Consider the following 20,829-nt stretch of genomic DNA (forward strand, 5'->3'; position numbering starts at 1 on the left):
GGCTTGGGACAAGCGTCATCTGCGCCGATCACCGTCTCTGCATCCTAACAACATACTATAGTTATGTAGTTACTCCACCAGACAACACAATGCTGCAGTGTTGCTGTTCTACATCAACACCACTCAACGCTATATCAGGCTTGGGACAAGCGTCATCTGCGCCGATCACCGTCTCTGCATCCTAACAACATACTATAGTTATGTAGTTACTCCACCAGACAACACAATGCTGCAGTGTTGCTGTTCTACATCAACACCACTCAACGCTATATCAGGCTTGGGACAAGCGTCATCTGCGCCGATCACCGTCTCTGCATCCTAACAACATACTATAGTTATGTAGTTACTCCACCAGACAACACAATGCTGCAGTGTTGCTGTTCTACATCAACACCACTCAACGCTATATCAGGCTTGGGACAAGCGTCATCTGCGCCAATCACCGTCTCTCCATCCTGACAACATAATATAGTTTTGTAGTTACTCAAGGTCAAAGGTCAAGGTCAAAACATTCTTTATTCATTATAGTTTCACATTACATGAACTTGAATAGAGTCATAAGCTAAATTCAAAATTGCTTACTGCTAATTAAATACATAAAAAGAGTACTAAAATTACTTTACTTGAACTTTTAACAAAACCATGACTTTAAGGATAACAGTATTTGGAATTCAAATTAAGTTAGGCCTAACTGTTTTTTACTAATACTAAAGAATTCTGTTACTGAGTAGCAGGGAGTTCTTAAAAAATATTCCTTTAAGAGCTGCTTGAATTTATTAAATTTTGTTTCTTTTCGGATGTGAGCTGGTATAGACTGGAGAAATTTTAGCCCTATGTAAGATGTCTTTTTAGTGTAAAATTCGAGATTATGCCGAGGTAGGTTAATTTTTAATCTGGTGTTATATACTAATTGTTCTGTTGAGCTGGATGATAGTTGGATCTGTTTTGCATAAATTATTGTTTCATAAATATAAAGACTATAAACTGTTAATATTTGTAATTCACGAAAGATGCTCTTGACTGGCTCTTTCTTTTTAAGATTTTTCATCACCCTGATAGCTTTTTTCTGCTTAATTAGTACTTTATCTAAATTAGTTTTTGTTGTTGCCCCGTATAGAACAATTCCATATGAAATATGTGAATGTATTAATGAGAAATAAACAACTCTTAAAGTGTCTAAACTGCATACTCTGAACATCTGTCGCAGCGCATGGATACCGGAAGATACCTTTTTAACCACATAGTTCACATGGCCCTCCCAAGATAGATGTTTATCGATAATTAGACCAAGAAATTTTGTTTGCTTTACTTGGTTTATTCTTTCTGATTTTATGCAAATGTTTGGTTCAAAATTTTGTCTACGTTGTTTAGTGGAAAATGATATAAAATTGGATTTTTCTGTGTTAATAAGCAGATTTTTTCGGTCAAGGAATTCTTTAGTGGATAAAAGACTCTCCTGAGAAAACGTTTCAATCTGTTGTTTTGATCTTCCGGGAATAAGCACATTACAATCATCAGCAAACAGACACATAGACCCGCCGTTACCAGGAATCGCTCCCGGCATACCTCTAATATAGCAGAGAAAAAGTAGAGGCCCCAGGATCGATCCCTGCGGCACCCCATATTTCAGCGTCTGATGCTGAGATCTACATTTTTCAACGTACTTTGTGCTTGCATGCTCCACAACATAATCCAGTTCAACAAATTGGTTTCTGTTTTCTAGATATGATGTAAACCATGCAAGCTCTTTTCCATAGATTCCCATTTCTTTTAGTGAAGTCAACAATATACTATGTGACACGCTGTCAAATGCCCTACTAAGATCCAAAAAGATTCCTACAACATTTTCTCCTCTGTCAACAGCATTTATTATAGTTTCTATGAATTCAATACCAGCTGTTATTGTTGATTTGCCCTGCCGAAAGCCATGTTGTTCTTTATCAAATAGTTGATTATTTTCCAGATATTTATAGACCTGAATGTAAACAATGCGTTCAAAAATTTTTGAAAAAACAGGTAAGAGAGAGATAGGGCGGTAACAGGAGGGATCAGTTTTATTACCTTTTTTAAAAATGGGAATTACTTTAGCCAATTTTAATTTTGAAGGAAAGATTCCTGAAATAAGAGAAGAGTTTATGATATGTGTTAGTGGTTTCTGGATAATGTGTATTGATTTTTTAACTATGGTGATTGGAATTTCATCAAAACCTGCAGAGTACTTGTTTTCAAAGGAAAGGACCACTTTAGTGAGGTGTTCTTCCGTTATTGTGTGAAACTTAAATGACTTATCTGTAGGTAAAATATTTTTCTGGATATCTGTTTTTTGTGTAAGTGAAGGAGAAATGTGTGGCAATATAAGCTTTTCCACAGCTGATACAAAGAAATTATTAAAGTTGTTACTGACAGCTACTGGATGCTTAAGGAGTTTACCATTTTGCTCTATACATATCGGTATGTTGCTGGTAAAATCACTTTTTGAGTTAAGCTTTATTTCACTTTTAATTATGTTCCACGTTGCTTTAGTTTTATTAGAAGAGTGTTTTATTTTCTCATTATAAAATGTTTGTTTGGCTTGGTGTATTGATTCTTTTAGTTCCTTTTTCTTAACCTTTATCTTTTGATATGTGTCAAAATTTTGTCTTATCCTACCTAGCTTTTCCAGTTCATTTATCTCACTCTTTTTTTTAAATAACTCCTTTGAATTCCATTTACATTTACTATATCCACTATCTGCACTTAAAACTTTGGGAAAATTAACATCAAAAATGTAACTAAAAATAGAAAAAAATGCATCATACTTTTTATCTACAGATGACTGGTAAACATCATACCAAGTCTCATTGCCTAAATCACTGAGAAAGGTTTTTAAGTTATTCTCTGTAAATTTTCTGTGCCTTTTCTTTGTTTTCTTTTTATTCTTACTTTTTAAATCCACAATTTCAAGAAGTTGTGCATCGTGATCAGACACATGAGTAATGATTCCGGTTACAATTAATTGCACATGATCTATATTAGTGATAATATTGTCTATTGCTGATCTAGTTTTCAGTGTAACCCTAGTAGGAAAATTTACTTTATATGACATATTATACATTCTCAAAATGCTCAAAAATCTATAATACAATGAGTTATGATTTAAAATATCTATGTTTACATCTCCAGCTATAATGATGTTTTCATATTTCTTAGTCAATATATCTAGTGTAGTTTCTAGTTTGGATAAAAAAGGATCATTGTATTTATATTCTGGAGTCCTATATACACCCATCAGTACAAAAGACATGCTTTCAACTATTACTTCAACCAAACAGCACTCAAACTCCTTCTCTGATGTTATATTTTGTATTCCTTTTAGTGCAACCTCTTTAATATTAAGTGACAAATTTGTGAGGATTAATACCCCTCCTCCAGTGGTTGTAGTTCTAGTCCAGGAAGATGCTATTTTGTAGTTTTTAATATTGAAAAATGATAAATCTGTTTCACGCATATTTATTTCTGTCAATATAATAACATCTGGTTTAATTTCATCAAGGTTTACTTCTAATATTCCAATACGAGTTGATAAATTTTGGACATTTTGGTGAAGAATTAAAAAGTTTTGAGTGCTGCTTGAATTGTAACAATTTAAATTACTACCGGTACTACATTCTTGCAAGTTTTCTCCAAAAAAGGATGCATACTATTGTTTAATACACTAGGGTTATCTATGGAAGCAGGAATTTGGGTTTCGGAGGTTGGTAGGGCATTACATTCGGAAGAAAGCAACTGCGGGGCATCACCAATCACTGCACTATTTACCCCAGAGAGAATCGACCCCCCATCACTAGACACATGCACAGGCTGCTGCTCTTGACTGGGCTGGGCAGATCCCTCCTCTAGACAAGTCTGCGAAGATACGCCGCCACTCCCTGAATGATTCTGGTCTGTCATCAAATTGGATATATCAGCTTTTCTTTGAGGTGATTGGGTAGAAATTTGCTGTTGGTCTGGGATGGTTTTGTCCACTTCTGTTTGCAGATGATCAATAACAGTTGCACCTTTGGTGTTGAAGCTCTCCTGCTGTCTTGAATAAGTTTTAGCAGTATCATCTGCCCACTTGGAGGAAATAATTGTTTGCAGCTTCATTAAAAATTGAGAGTGGGAAAGACCATTCCATAGTTTTCTCTGTGCTTTTGGCTGATTGTAGGACACAATACTGATATTTGCATTTGTATATTTTTGGAATTGAAAAATATTGTTTGCAAAGTGTTCAATGTCCACTCGGTCTCGCACACACCCCATTACAGAGCAGATGAGATGATTTAGGTTTTCCTTTTTAAAAGTTTTACTCAGCTGTTCAAATGCTTCATTATAATCTTCTACTGTAGGTTTCCCATTATAATCTTCCTTCGTTACCAGGCTGAAGATTGTTGCTCCATTTTGTACTGATTGCATGGTCAGTTTAGAGTCAATGTAATCAGACTTCTTACGTCTCTCCATCCTGACAACATAATATAGTTACGGAAAGTAAATAAAAGAAAAGTCTTATAACACTTAAAACATATATTTACGCTTATACTGTTACTCACAAGACGGTAAATATACAAAAACGATGGTAAGTGGTGATCGATTTCGATTGGACACTCCAATCATCATCAGACCCAATAGGCGAAAGTCAATCGATCACCACTTACCATCGTTTTTGTATATTTACCGTCTTGTGAGTAACAGTATAAGCGTAAATATATGTTTTAAGTGTTATAAGACGTTTCTTTGGATGCATTGCACGACGTCCAAGTGCCACGACGTCCAATAATATTTATTCAGTGCCACGACGTCCAAAACATAATTTTTGAGTTGTTGCACGACGTCCAAGTGCCACGACGTCCAAAAGTACAGTAACTGCCAAAAATATAGTCTTTCTACAAGCTTTGGACGTCGTGACACTTGGACGTCGTGAAACAGCGCACTATAGAATTGTAAAAAAGTTACATTTGCGGGAGTGTTGCACGACGTCCAAAGTCGCTGCCAGTTGCACGACGTCCAAGTGCCACGACGTCCAATAAATATTTGACTGTTGCACGACGTCCAATATAGCTCAGCGCTGTTGCACGACGTCCAAGCTCCTTCATGATAACCGGTTACGATGACCGGCTACTTGCCGAATAGTGTTCTCTCGTGTAAAATACTTATGGAACGTTTATTAGTTATATATACATGGGTATATGTTCTTGTTCAGAAATATACATACTATGAATATTTGAACCATTAATTGAATCATCATAAAGTAAAAAAAAAAAACATAAAAAGAAAAAAATAAACAAGGCAACAGTTGGAAAACTATAAGGTTTACATGTTTTGAAAAATGATGACATTTTCTTGACAACCGATCAACTTCATTATGTTTGGAGTAAGCTTTTAAATACTAATTTTTTCAAGACTAGATGAATGTACATTGATTAACATGATCTTTGAAAACTATTTTTTATACCCTCATCTTAATTTTTACTAGTATAAGGAATAGAATGCCTTTTTCGAACTGTTTTTTAGGCTTCAATTAAATGTCTTTATGTAGCAAATATGTTTGTTAATAGTATTCACTTAACATTGACTTAATTTCATTTCAATAAATTTTGTGTTTGTGTTTTGCTACACCACTTATTAAATTGCAACCAATGAGAATCTATATAAATAAAATTGGTGTTTTGTCTGTACATTGCTCAGAATCATTCATTTGTAGGTTATTTTTACGTTTTATACATTAAAGAAGCCGAAACAAGTCTCATCTAAATTTCTGTCTGTCTGTCTTCCTGTAACACTCAAGATGACATTTTACGCAATCTTCTCCAGGAAAACGAGAGTACCTATCAAGATCCAAGTCATTTTAATGTATTCACTGGATTGGCGATAGTGTCTTTAGCCATTAAAATATGGCCTCACTACTTAGTAAATAATATTACGGACTTTAAAAAATGCAGTTTTGTGCGATTTTTGTCAAGTTTTCGTCCAATTTTTATCACATAATGATCTATGAAATAACGAACAGCTGTTCGGATCAAGATTATTTTTTCTCGCTGTCACTGATATGTTTACAAATACCACAACCATTTCCGATCACGTTTTGAAGGCAAAGCCCATTTATCCAAGTGAGATTAAAATCGTTGTCTTACATAACGGATTTAATTAATCGCAAGTGGAATAATATAGTGAAACCGTAAATGAAATTTAATAACATCATCCAGGTTAGGAACCAGAGATTCTTTGTGTATAAAATTGTTCTTGAGTTTTGATAACCTTGAATCAGTGTTGTATAGGGCTGGGAAACTTTTTTTATAAGGTTGTTTTTTTTTTCAAACTGAATAAGTTTACATTAAAAGTTGTTTACGAATAAAGCAATGGGAAATAATTTTGATTGCCGATAACTTTTCACGAGAAAATCCAAAACCAAGAAATCAATAACCTTGGGACTTGATTAACGCATTTAATTTGTCGGACGTAATTCTTAACTGTAAACGTTGGTTTTTGGTACTGGTTTTTTTCCTTAGAACCGTTGGCAGCAGCAAGAATCATTTTTACGTACCAACACATCACTGTAATTTACAAATTAGTTATCGTTGGTGTTGCACCTTATTTATACAGTGGTATTACAGCCTTATTCAATTTAATTGATGCCTTAACTGTATAAGTTTTGCTTTTTCTGTCTGGATTCCAAAATGTTAGTTTATGCTAAGAAAATGATAACTCATTTAAGTAAAACATTTGTTTAGCAAACCATCATGAATTGTTTACGATTTACGTTGTTTATGTATCAATAGTTCGTGGCCTATTTTGGTAATTTTTATTATAGGTTAAATTACCATTACCAATCTAAATTGTCTATAGTACTTCATTTTATAAAGTAAGCCGTCATTTCGACAGCATTTCGGGTCATCTTCGGTCCAAGCAAATATAAATTGTTATGATAAAATTTGATGACATTGACAAAGATTTCAAATTCTAATTTTATATGTACTTTGTTATGCTTAAAACGTAGCAAATTCCCTAATTAAGTTCTGTATTTTTGTGTGTATGTCTGTTGGTAACGCATTTATGTCCTTATTTCTCAGTGTCACGAAAAGGACAAGAGCACCTTGATAATGAAAATGTCAACCCGAATAAAGTGTTAAATGGTAAGGTTGAGGTAGTACTTTAAATGCCTTTAACCATTGTGGGAAGTAACTTTCAACTATAGGCCTTAGGGCTATGCCTCATAGATTTGTTTTGGCTTGAAACTGTCAGATACTGTATTTGCGAAGGTTTATATATAATAGTTTTGCCAGCATATCTGAAAATATGCAAACCAACTGCTTTTCTAAGAATAATATAAGAAGGTTTCAACTGACTACTTTAAGATCCCCGTGCGTAGAACGGGCACACAGCTAGTATCATATAAATAAGTTGCACACAGGGTTCTTTTGTTTCCCCAACTCTAAAATACAACGCACATGAATTGAAAATGTTATAGGTTTAATAGTACTGTAGCGAATCGAATATCAATAAAGTTAACGTATAACAATAAATTTACATATTCCTAGATTATAATTGAATGTGTTTACGAAGGAACACCACAACCTCAAAATTCAACATTACAGTATATTTACTCAAGATTTATTGTTTTCATATAGCACAGTTGATGTTGCCAACTAGCGTGGGAGCGGAAGTCCTGATAAAGGCTGGTTCTCGGAAAAGTAATAAAATAATAAAATTGTAGTTTGAATGAAACATTTTTTTATATTTTGTACAGGATTCATGGGATCCTCAGCATCAAGTACAAACTGCAAAATGTGTGTCGAAGGTCTGATTAGACCTTCCGAGATTTAGACCTTCAGCAACTGATCCGTTTTTTACCTTCCTTTAATTTATTCTTTTTCATGTTGTGCTTCATGTAACATACATAGACTAGAGGGCCGCTCATGCCCTTGACAAATAAATTAACATTTTCGCACTAATACAAATCAATATCGTCATTAGACAAGAATTAAAACATAAAATTTATAAACAAAACCTACCACGGCATATTCTTGAACAAGTATGCCTACAAACCTACGATAAGCATGTTTGTTATTATTATACTTAACCTACAAATGCTATGACTTAGGGCATACCTGTTTTCCTACATAAAACATGCGAACTAATTGCGAGTGCGACGTGAACTTAGAAAAAGACTAGTAAGAATTTACAACTGTGAATTTCTCAGAATTGATTGACAGTTCAGATGAACCTACGGCCACAGACTACGGAAACCTACAGTATTATTGTATTAGTATACTGTATTTGTATTATTGTGTTACTAGCAGAGTACCCGTCCTTCGTACGGGGTTGACATATAAGTATAAATGCTTATTGCAGTTATGGAAGAGGACACGATTTAAAAAAAAAAAAACTGGTCTCTTAATTTATACGGTATCCTATTGTGTAGCACACATCTACCATAGTCCTGATGTTCTTGCACCTAGACCATGGAAAAAGTAAAGTTCTCATTGTGTACCACAACTTTTTTTGCTAGTTGGTTCAAATTAGCTGTGGTCATTAATGCAAACAAACAACATAATAGTGCTGCACCCTGTTTGGCAAGCCTTATAACTTTTTAATGCTGTTTAATATCATAGAACCAACTTGTACAGTTGAAACGGCTGACAAAATTCTTTAATTTTTTTAAATATGAATTCTCATAAGGTTAACATGAGAAAGTCCAGAGCTAGAGCCACTGGGGCGGAGACTGAAAGAATTTTTGAGGTAAGAATATGTTAATCGGGGATGTCATCTATCATCATACCAAAGTTCAACCTTGTCGGTTTAGTATTTTTCGCGTTTGCTTGTCACAAACATCCATCCATCCATCCATACATCCATGGTTTGCACTGTAAACAAAAAGCTATCACAATAGTTCCATACCGACAAATAGGAAAAATAGGAAAATATAAATAAATATGGTAAAAGGGTAATTTTCTAACATATTTTAGTGAAATTATATAATCAGGCAAATGGAAATTCAGTCTACAGATTTGCTGTGGCAGGGGGATTATATTACGGTTTACACAAAAATAAATCAAAACATAAACCTCATAACACTCAGGAAAAGGGCCTAGGTTGATAGGGCAATGATTATAGAATCTTAATTATTTCCTATATCCATGATGAATGATTTCTTTTAAAACGAATTATTCCCACTGTTTCACAGGAAACATTTTTAACCATTGTAGTAACATCATTATAGCTTAAAAAGTTGATAGTTTACATAATATTTAGCACATTTGACGGATACAACTTTTTTGAATTCGTCATATTATAAGTGTATGAAAATTCATATATCTGTGTATCAATATCTACTTATCTCATTTCTGTTCAATGGAAGTTATACAATTTCAATGATACCGGTACTTAAATGGGAAGTCTTACAGCTGTTATAAAACTGTGCATACATTTTATCTTACGAGTAAATTTGCTACCAATTGATATAGTATGACAATTCGTTCTACTGCAGTACTTAGAATTCTACCACTACTCACATTAAAACCAACCATATTTACTTTTGGGCTAGTGATTAATTTATTGTATTAATCATACAATATAGTGAATAGTGTAGGTAGTCATTTATTTATTTCGTTTCTATGACATAGCTCTATTTTGTAGAAATCAATTATGCAATCATAACAACAGAAATACTGCATCATTACATTTTACGGTGACATAGTATTTATTTTACATATAAAAAATTTAAGCTAATGCAATAATTAGTTCAATTAGAACCATTGAATATTGAATAATTTAAACATTAATCGAAGACGAAGCGGTTGACAACTTTCAAACAGTTGACTAGGACTAGTTGCCTTCAATAATTGCAATGCGAACTGTATGCACTGAGGTCGGCAAACAGTGTTCACAGTGTGCAGGCACTTTGGACGTCGTGGCACTTGGACGTCGTGCAACAGTCAAATATTGATTGGACGTCGTGGCACTTGGACGTCGTGCAACTGGCAGAGGCTTTGGACGTGGTGCAAATGATACGTCTTTACAATTATATAGTGCGCTGTTTCACGACGTCCAAGTGCCACGACGTCCAAAGCTTGTAGAAAGACTATATTTTTGGCAGTTACTGTACTTTTGGACGTCGTGACACTTGGACGTCGTGCAACAACTCAAAAATTATGTTTTGGACGTCGTGGCACTAGAAAAATATTATTGGACGTCGTGGCACTTGGACGTCGTGCAACACTCCCGTTTCTTTTATTTACTTTCCGTAAATTTAATAACACGTACAATGCTGATCAAGAAGTTATTTATAATATAGTTTTGTAGTTACTCCACCAGAATACTATGAATTCAATAAAACCTTTCTCTGCCTTTTTATCGATTTCTCCAAAGCATATGACTCGATTAGTAGAAGACGACTCTGGAAGATTATGGAAAAGTATGGAATACCCAAAAAATTAATAAACTTATCAAAATCAAGCATATCAGAATCTAGGTGTAAGGTTAAGATAAATGGCGAAATCTCAGAAAAGTTTGATGTTAGCACAGGCGTAAGACAGGGGGATGGTTTGTCCCCATTGCTATTTAATTTAGCTTTAGAGGAAGCACTACAAGAAGTAAGGCAAACAGAAGCTGGAATTACAATAGGGACCAAAATAAACGTCCTTGCATTTGCAGATGATGTTGCAATTATAGCGGAGAGTAAAGAAGAGTTGAAAATGCTGGTCACAAAACTCTTAAACCATACAAAGAAAGTTGGTTTAAGAATAAATGAAGGGAAAACAAAAATAATGGAGTGTGGGAGAGCAACCCAAATAAACAATGACAACAATATAGAAATAGAAGGGTACAACTTTAAAAAAGTAAACAACTTCACTTATTTGGGAGTAATGCTGACGAATAATAATGAAGAAGATATGGAAATACAACAAAGAATAAATGCAGCACACAGAAGTTTATCAGCATCCCACAAACTATTAAGCTCTCGAATACTATCACACAAAACAAAACTCCGTATATATAAAACCATTATAAGACCAGTTCTTTTATACGGCTCAGAAAATTGGGTGTTAAGTAAAAAAACAGAAAAACGTTTGATAGTATTTGAGAACAAAATATTGAGAAAAATATATGGTCCAACCTTTGAAGATGGAGAGTGGAGGATAAAACACAATGCAGAGTTGAGGCAATTATATATGGACCCAGACATAGTGGCCGAGGTGAGAGGTAGGAGAATGAGATGGGCTGGCCATCTACTAAGGAAAGAGGACGACTCCTTAGTCAAAAACGTCCTTTTGAACAATCCGGAGGGCAGAAGACCACCAGGAAGGCCCAAGTTAAGATGGCGAGACCAGGTTAGAAAAGACCTAAGAAGACTGGGAAGAAGGGAAGATGAGGCAATGGATAGAAAAATCTGGAGGCAGTGTGTTGGCGAGGCAAAGTACCACCTTGGGTACCAAGAGCCACGGCAGTAAGTAAGTAAGTAAGTAAGTTACTCCACCAGACAACACAATGCTGCAGTGTTGCTGCTCTACATCAACACCACTCAACACTATATCAGGCTTGGGACAAGCGTCATCTGACCCAATCACCGTCTCTCCATCCTGACAATACAATACAATATGTAGGCACTTATAAAGCATATTAAAGAAGCTAAGAGCAACTCAATAATTCAACCATTTTCGAGCGTGCTGGTCTAGTGGTAGAGCTTGTGGCTTTGGACCCCGAGGTCCCAGGTTTAAATCCTGCCAACCACTAATGGATTTTATCCATAAGTGATAATGTTCCAACCCTCTAGGACTAACCTGAAGTAATATGTAAAACAGTTCTGGGATAGAACCTAGTGTCCTAGGATGTGAAAGTTGGATACGGGAAGAAAACCACTTTACTACTTTCCAGAAAAAACTTACAGACAATTACCTTTTACCCACCACAAGACCCTTTTACGCTGAAAAAGAATGCATCCAAACATGACTTTATAACAAAGCATATTGTCTATTGTCTATTTTCTAGTAATCTGATTCATTGTAATTTAATAATTTTGTAGGTCATGGATTTACACGATCAAAGTTTATATGATTACGAGGTTCAAATAGTTACATTGTAATGTGAAGGGTTTACCTTCAGGTGGTAGAGCGTGACCCCGGTGCTGAGCAGATTGTCATCAATGCCTATCAGATGAGGCATGTCAGAGTCCAGTACCACTCCAGTGCCAGCCTTACGCAGACCCAACGCCTTCTGCTCTTGTAAGATCTTCTGAGTCTCACGCCACTTCTCCGCCCACTTCTCTGTCAGTACCTTCTCTTGGGCTTCCTTCTTTTGCAAAGTGGCAAGCATCTCTGGAGATTCCACTGACTGCAAACAAGAAATGTTCAAATTTTAAATAAACTGTAACAACTCTAACATTAAATGAACTATCACATTGTTTTGTCTAAACAATAAAAAAGTTTACGACTCTTGAGAATAATAAATCTCCCACAAGAATAAAAAATCTTTCAAAATCTTTGTTGAGAATTAATAAAAGTCATATCCGATCATATCCGGTTGACAAATTATGACGTACAATTAAAGTAGGCCTAGTAGAGTTTCCTTTGCATAGCATACCCTCTATTTGTACTAATTATGGTTTTCTTTTATGTTTGTTGGTTTCTTGTTTTGTTTTGACTACTATACAGTTCTCTGGTAGGTTTCCTACTGTAATTTTCCAACATTGGCTGAGGTTGTGTACTAATCTGTTATGTGTTAGGCATTTTCTAATCTGAAGACAGGACCAGATTCAAGATATTAAAAAGTCATGAACATTTTGTTGTTAACTAATTCTGATGAAAAATGTCTGTAATAGTCTCATAACAAAGTAGTATACCCTCACTTATTTTTATCCTGTTGAATATATTTTACACTTACCATTTCATTGCACAATAGACCCCTCAGTTTTGCAATTTCATCTCGGAGGTCCTTGATTAGTTTTACGTTGGGATCTTCATTGATGGTTGGTTTGTTGATAATGTTTTTGGCTCTGTTTGCGTATCTCAAAGTGCTTAAAGTCTCACTGTAATTGCACTCTGCCGGTGAAATAGCTGTACAAAATTAATAATTTATTTAAATTGTTCAATATAGTACCCTTAAAATACAAATTTGGAGAAATTTGGACATATACAAAATACTTTTTTTAAGTCGAGGCTTAGTAGGGCTGTAAGCAGTGGAGCCACATATGGTGCATGTCTGTGTTTCAGGAAGATTTTAAAAAATCAAAAAATGTTTAAACTCAAACCTATGTTTAAGAAAAAATATCCAAATGAATGTCAGAGTTTATTGTTTTAGTTGTTTAAGTTATTTATTTTTTTTTTAGCACTGTGGCCCTATAGAGAGAATATGGAGGATGTTATAGCTCCTGGTAGATTTCAGTTGCAGAAGCTCAATATCTTAAAATCAATAACTGTTACATTTTTGGGAATTTTTTATATTCATGTTTGCTTTGTGAGATGAGAAAGTAGCAAAAATTGTTTATACAAAAAACTGTGTATATTATGAATATGACAAATAAAGTGAAAGGAATATAAATACCCCCGCCGCAGCAAACCTGTAGAACAAGTGAATCTCCATCTACCTGTCTGGCATTCCACTAAATCATTCCCTTAAAATTGTCAGATTTATTTCCTATTCAAATATCATTAATTTTAATCAGTACTTAGGTTTGCTGCTACAGGGAAGACAATAAGGTGTGGTTTTTATTGAATAGCTTAGTATGAAGTAAAAAAATTCCAAATTTCATAAAAATATGTCTATAGACAAGCATGCTACAACAGTTTATTTAATCTCCATAAGATAAACATGGTAATTTTAAATTTAAACTTCTTGAAATTTTTTCCGTAACCGATAGGGATACAAAAACGCTTCAATATACTAAATCAACTGTTTTTTTTAGCTCTACAAAATGTTTGGGAAAAAATTGCAAAATTTTATATTTTTGGGGTGAAAAATGAAACTGTCATAAACTTTTTATTTTAGAATTATTATTATATATATTTTTAATATGTTTTGAATGGATAGTGATATTTTAACAAGTAATAGCAATTTCTACAACTGTAATTCAATATTTTCATTACTCACCCTAACTTAGAGACCTTTATATTATCAACTAAACTATCAGTTAACTTCTCCTGGCGGTTAAGAAAAACATAATGACTAAAAAAAATTATAAATCTACCATGTTATCTTCATAAAAGAGGTTTTTTTCATTAGGTACCTATGGCAGTGTGACTTCATCAAGTGTGTCTTAGGTTCCAAGATGATACAGCACTTAAGCCGTGAGAACTATAGGGATACAATTTATTTTATTTTTTTGATTTTTGTTATTACAATGGTTTGTGTACTAAAAGAATGATTTCAAAGAGCTCTCAAAATAAATAATTTATAAATAAAAAAACTTTTATAAACAAAACGTTTTTAAACGCCCTAAAAAGTAGAAAATAATTTACAAATAATTTATAAATATGTTGAGAGAGTATAAATACTTGTACGATTTAAAACGAAAAACGTTGGGTGCATGCAATTAATTGATAATAATACATTAGTTCAGTAGGTGAAGGTAATTGTAAACTATCTATTGCATGCACCCCACGTTTTTCGTTTTAAATAGGGATGGACGGGTCCCGAAATTTCGGGAATTTTTCGGGAAAAAAATATTCCCGATTATCGGGACGGGATTACATTTGACTCGGGAATTTTTCGGGACAGGATTTGGTCCGATCGTCGGCGATTTTTCCGCTTCGCGAGTGCCGATAACGCCGTTACTGCGAGCGATAGGTCCGCGAACGCAGGAGACGAAGTGATACCGACGATCGCGCCGTGACCGCGAGTCATGACGACGATCGCGCCATGACCGCGGAGTCATGCTGACGATAACCCCGTGACCGCGGAGTCATACCGACGATCGCGCCGTGACCATGAGTCATACCGACGAGCGCGCCGTGACCGCGAGTCATACCGACGATCATGCCGTGACCGCGAGTCATACCGACGATAACCCCGTGACCGCGGAGTCATACCGACGATCGCGCCGTGACCACGAGTCATACCGACGATCGCGCCGTGATCGCGAGTCATGACAACGATCGCACCGTGACCGCGGAGTCATGCTGCCGATCGAGCCGTGATCGCTAGTCATACCGACGATCGCGCCGTGACCGCGAGTCATACCGACGATCGCGCCGTGATCGCGAATCATGACGACTATCGCGCCGTGACCGCGAGTCATGACGACGATCGCGCCGTGACCGCGAGTCATGACGACGATCGCGCCGTGACCGCGAGTCATACCGACGATCGTGCCGTGACCGCAAGTCATGACGACGATCGCGATGTGACCGCGAGTCATGACGACGATCGCACTGTGACCGCGGAGTCATGCTGACGATCGCGCCGTGACCGCGAGTCATGACGACGATCGCGCCGTGACCGCGAGTCATGACGACGATCGCGCCGTGACCGCAAATCATACCGACGATCGTGCCGTGACCGCGAGTCATGACGACGATCGCGATGTGACCGCGAGTCATGACGACGATCGCACTGTGACCGCGGAGTCATGCTGACGATCGCGCCGTGATCGCGAGTCATGACAACGATCGCGCCATGACCGCGGAGTCATGCTGCCGATCGAGCCGTGATCGCGAGTCATACCGACGGTCGCGCCGTGACCGCGGAGTCATGCTGCCGATCGAGCCGTGATCGCGAGTCATACCGACGACCGCGCCGTGACCGCGAGTCATACCGACGATCGCGCCGTGACCGCGAGTCATACCGACGATCGCGCCGTGACCGCGAGTCATACCGACGATCGTGCCGTGACCGCGAGTCATGACGACGATCGCGATGTGACCGCGAGTCATGACGACGATCGCACTGTGACCGCGAGTCATGACGACGATCGCACTGTGACCGCGGAGTCATGCTGACGATCGAGCCGTGATCGCGAGTCATACCGACGATCATGCCGTGACCGCGAGTCATACCGACGATCGCGCCGTGACCGTGAGTCATACAGACGATCACCCCGTGACCCGCGAGTCACAGGTTACTATAGGTACCTGTAAATTGTTACCCATTTTTTGGTTTTTATAGATCAGTGCCACAAATGGTGAAAATTGATTTCATATGTCTTTTTTTGGTAACTGCAATACAGTACTTTCTTTTTATGCACAGAAAAAAATCCCGTCCCGTCCCGTCCCGAACTAAAAATTCAATCCCGTCCCGAACTAAAAATTCAATCCCGTCCATCCCTAGTTTTAAATCGTACAAGTATTTATAGCCTCTCAACATATTTATAAATTATTTGTAAATTATTTTCTACTTTTTAGGGCGTTTAAAAACGTTTTGTTTATAAAAGTTTTTTTATTTATAAATTATTTTATACTTTTTAGTTTTAATGTGTGTGCATGTTTAATCTATTTCAAGCGTCTATATCAGATTAAGACAGAGGCATGTGGGAAATCTAAGGTTTATTTGAGTTTCTTTGCATATAATTATGTATTAGATTGCATGTATGGCCTACCTACTAACTATAAATATATCAATCTATTTTATTTATTGTTTACTTTATAGAATACTAAATAAATAACAAATGACATTATTAACAAACTCCTTTATATCTGCAATCAGATTGTTTATCTTTATTTTGAAATGTTTGTTTGTATAAAGAATCTCTTGGGAGCAGAACCTGTACCTCTTAACCTCTGCTTTTTGAACTGTCAAATTTAAGTATTTACAGCTGACTTAAATTAGTTGATATATTTACATCCTTTCAAAATGTAAACATGAAAAATTTGGAAGCCCATGGGGCGTAGCCCAAGGGAAATATGAAAATTAAATTATATAATATCGCATTGTCATGTATTTGTGAGCTATGTTTCAAATTTCAAGTCTCTAGCTTATCGGTTACATCGTTTAAAATTGATATCAAAATTTGTAGGAAAGCGAGCTAATAAAAACAAGCCCATGGGGTGTAGCCCGAAAGGAAATATGAAAATTAAATGATATAATATTGCAATGTCATCCATTTGTGAGCTATGTTTCAAATTTCAAGTCTCTAGCTCATCGGGAAGTATCAAAATTTGCAAGAAATCGATTTAATAAAAACAAGCCCATGGGGCTTAGCCCAAGGGAAATATGAAAATTAAATTGTATAATATTGCATTGTCTTCCATTTGTGAGATATGTTTCAAGTTTCAAGTCCCTAGCTCATCGGGAAGTTAGTATAAAATCGGTTGCAAAATTTGTAGCGGACAAGAAAGCGACCTAATAAAAACGTTTTAAAAAATATATTTACCTGCTATCATTATGGTCTTGGAGTTTCCACCCAAACTGTCCTTCAGTAGCCATGTGAGCACAGAGTCTCTGTAAGGTATGAAGGAAGACTTGCGACCACCATCAGGAGTGGACAGTTCTGACAAGGCTGATATGACAGAGCCTAGAGTCACCAGAGACTTGTTGATATGAGCTCCTTCCTTGAGCCGCTGACCTGTCGCCCCCGTCGCATCAGCTCGCTCACTAAACACCATACAACAAAGTCACATGAAACTTGCAGCCACCAGAGACTTGTTGATATGAGCTCCCTCCTTGAGCCACTGACCTGTTGCCCCCGTCGCATCAGCTCGCTCACTAAACACCATACAACAAAGTCACATGAAACTTGCGGCCACCAGAGACTTGTTGATATGAGCTCCTTCCTTGAGCCGCTGACCTGTTGCCCCCGTCGCATCAGCTCCCTCACTAAACACCATACAACAAAGTCACATGAAACTTGCGGCCACCAGAGACTTGTTGATATGAGCTCCCTCCTTGAGCCGCTGACCTGTCGCCCCCGTCGCATCAGCTCGCTCACTAAACACCATACAACAAAGTCACATGAAACTTGCGGCCACCAGAGACTTGTTGATATGAGCTCCTTCCTTGAGCCGCTGACCTGTCGCCCCCGTCGCATCAGCTTGCTCACTAAACACCATACAACAAAGTCATATTAGACTTGCGGCCACCAGAGACTTGTTGATAAGAGCTCCCTCCTTGAGCCGCTGACCTGTCGCCCCCGTCGCATCAGCTCGCTCACTAAACACCATACAACAAAGTCATATTAGACTTGCGGCCACCAGAGACTTGTTGATAAGAGCTCCCTCCTTGAGCCCCTGACCTGTCGCCCCCGTCGCATCAGCTCGCTCACTAAACACCATACAACAAAGTCATATTAGACTTGCGGCCACCAGAGACTTGTTGATAAGAGCTCCCTCCTTGAGCCGCTGACCTGTCGCCCCCGTCGCATCAGCTCGCTCACTAAACACCATACAACAAAGTCATATTAGACTTGCGGCCACCAGAGACTTGTTGATAAGAGCTCCCTCCTTGAGCCCCTGACCTGTCGCCCCCGTCGCATCAGCTCGCTCACTAAACACCATACAACAAAGTCATATTAGACTTGCGGCCACCAGAGACTTGTTGATAAGAGCTCCCTCCTTGAGCCGCTGACCTATCACCCCCGTCGCATCAGCTCGCTCACTGAACACCATACAACAAAGTTACATGAGTCTTGCGGCCATCTGAGACTTATTGATAAGAGCTCCTTCCTTGTTTTAGTGATGCTAATACAGATATTTTTAAAAATACTCATAATGGACTATTACAGCTTATTGGTTGGGGTTGGACAATTTTTTTGAATTTTTTGTTCCTTTAAGAGAGTAGAATAACTGGTAAAAATTAGCGCAATTAGTAGAAACCCACCCTGTATTATATTAACTACAAATTCTGTACAATTTCTACAATATTACTGTTTTGGTTATAAATGTATAACGTGTTACTAAAAGTATTGTAGCAAAAATTGTTATATTTGAACTTATTACTCGGTCATTTAAGGTAATGAAAATAATTATATCAAAAGGGGTTATGACTAATGAGACGCTTCTTCCTGAGTACTTAAAAGTGAACCCATTTTCAACCAACACAAGTAGACGTCTCCATTGTAAAATCTGAAACTTACTTCTGAGTGTTTACCATATCTTGTTTATGTTGACACTGGCTGCTATAGTCAAAGTAATTTTCCTTCTATTGTTTTAGAGTTAATTTTGTGATTTGTGCTTTAGTTTTCGGTTATATAGCGGGGTGCGAGATATTGATATTTTTAGTACGTTTTATTTGGTTAAACAAGGTATTAAATAACTGAGTCTTCTTTATAGGAGCCTCATTTTTATTTACATACAAAATTTAAATATTTTTATTTTGTGTTGTCCAAATGAATGAGATTTGTATTGAGACGACTCACCCACTGAACCGGTAAGCCTGTTTTACCTTCAAAAACAAAATCAAACCTATTCTGACCTAAAACTCATTACCAAGAAGAATACCTTCTTCCTGACTAATATAAAATTAGCTTACCTGCCCGCCAAGTCAACAAGGTGCACTTTAGAGACTGTCTCACTAGGCACATCGTTAGAGAAGCCAGCCTGGACAAACTGTAGGGTGAAGATAGCGTGGCTACGGCTGCTGGTGTCATTCATGTTGGTAGAGGCTGTGGTGCGAATGGCGTTGCCTCTGGCCATCAGTTCCTAGAACACGTAAAACTATAATCTCCTCTGGTTGAATTTTGTTCAGCTATCCTAACATCTTTTGCAGTCACAGCAAAATCGAGAACATGTCCGCGAACACCGTGAAATTGTCAAGACATATGCGGCCATGGCATCATAAACATTGTCTTCCACAATCGTAGCAAAATGCTAACACTCGCGATCGCGGGGATATCGTCAGTTTATTATCGCACACTTTCAGAGACGCTTTCTGTGACCGCGAAAATAAAAGCTCGTCTCAACCCTCGCCACGACCCAAGCTTGACCCGAAAATTATATCCAGCCCGAGCTGACCCCTCAGGCCAACTGTTGGTCCGACCTGAACCAAACATATCAAACCCTTATCATTAGTGTGTCTTAGGTTAAAATAAAAGAGGGGTAGTAATTTTGTCTTATAAAACCGAGAGCCCATGAAACAAAAACCAAAGAAAAACTAACCAATAAAAATTGTAACCAACACATCACTAATAGAAACATCGGCCCTATTGTTGTGCAGGTCCAGCGCTCTTTTGGTCCCAACTGCCTTTTTGGCTATAAAAAGTCAGTGTATATAACAGATATCAGTAATTGACATCAGCACACTCTGTTGGGGCTCAATTAAAATATGTCAATTTTCAGTCTACAACTAGTGATGATCTTAGCATGGGAATGGACCTACCTGAATGTGTGAGTACTCTGACACTAGATGGCGTGAAAGGTCGCTGACGTACGGCCCAGTCCTAGGATGTTCTCTCACTCTCAGGTTGTGGCCAGATGAGTTGACCCTCAACAGATCTTTGACTCTCTCATTGTATATTTCCAGGTAGCTGACTTCTGTTCTGTAGCTGGCACCAGTGGCCATGTGTCGGAACAAGGACTCACAAATCCGAGGAATCAATCCTTGGTTGTCCTGAGAAATGTCAACAACTAATTAGGCTTTGCCAATATTTTTATTAGTAATAAAGCTTAACCTATACTATTATAAAGAAGAGCTGTGTGTGTGTGAGTAGCGCCATAGATAAAACATACTCCCCCAAGTAGATTTCTCATCCTTATAGAACATTTTATTCATGTTGAAGCCTTCCGGAATTGGTAATCAATTATAACAGGTTACGTACCTTGACGTCCACAATTCCTCTGTCAAACTTCTGTTGACTAGTTTCGACTACTGAGAAGTCATTTTCGAAACAGAACGTTAAAATATTTCAGTCATTGAATGTCGTCAAATCTTCTTAAATACATTGAACACAAA

The 20,829-nt window shown here is 37.3% G+C and overlaps 1 protein-coding gene across 1 annotated transcript in view; it reads right to left on the reverse strand.

Annotated features, from left to right (window-relative positions):
- Nucleotides 1-20,829, reverse strand: part of LOC129005070 (kinesin-like protein Klp98A) — a 92,412-nt gene that overhangs the window by 41,344 nt on the left and 30,239 nt on the right. The window contains exons 5-10 of the mRNA XM_054433862.1: nucleotides 20,257-20,487; nucleotides 19,411-19,580; nucleotides 17,621-17,649; nucleotides 17,318-17,509; nucleotides 12,895-13,067; nucleotides 12,112-12,345 (exon numbers count right to left, since the gene is read on the reverse strand). Coding sequence (XP_054289837.1) covers nucleotides 12,112-12,345; nucleotides 12,895-13,067; nucleotides 17,318-17,509; nucleotides 17,621-17,649; nucleotides 19,411-19,580; nucleotides 20,257-20,487 — 1,029 coding nt within the window. The remainder of the gene's footprint in view (nucleotides 1-12,111; nucleotides 12,346-12,894; nucleotides 13,068-17,317; nucleotides 17,510-17,620; nucleotides 17,650-19,410; nucleotides 19,581-20,256; nucleotides 20,488-20,829) is intronic.

This window comes from Macrosteles quadrilineatus, unplaced genomic scaffold (assembly GCF_028750875.1).
Source record: "Macrosteles quadrilineatus isolate MER2022 unplaced genomic scaffold, UCM_ALF_1.0 Scaffold_15__1_contigs__length_3749704, whole genome shotgun sequence".
Taxonomy (NCBI): domain Eukaryota; kingdom Metazoa; phylum Arthropoda; class Insecta; order Hemiptera; family Cicadellidae; genus Macrosteles; species Macrosteles quadrilineatus.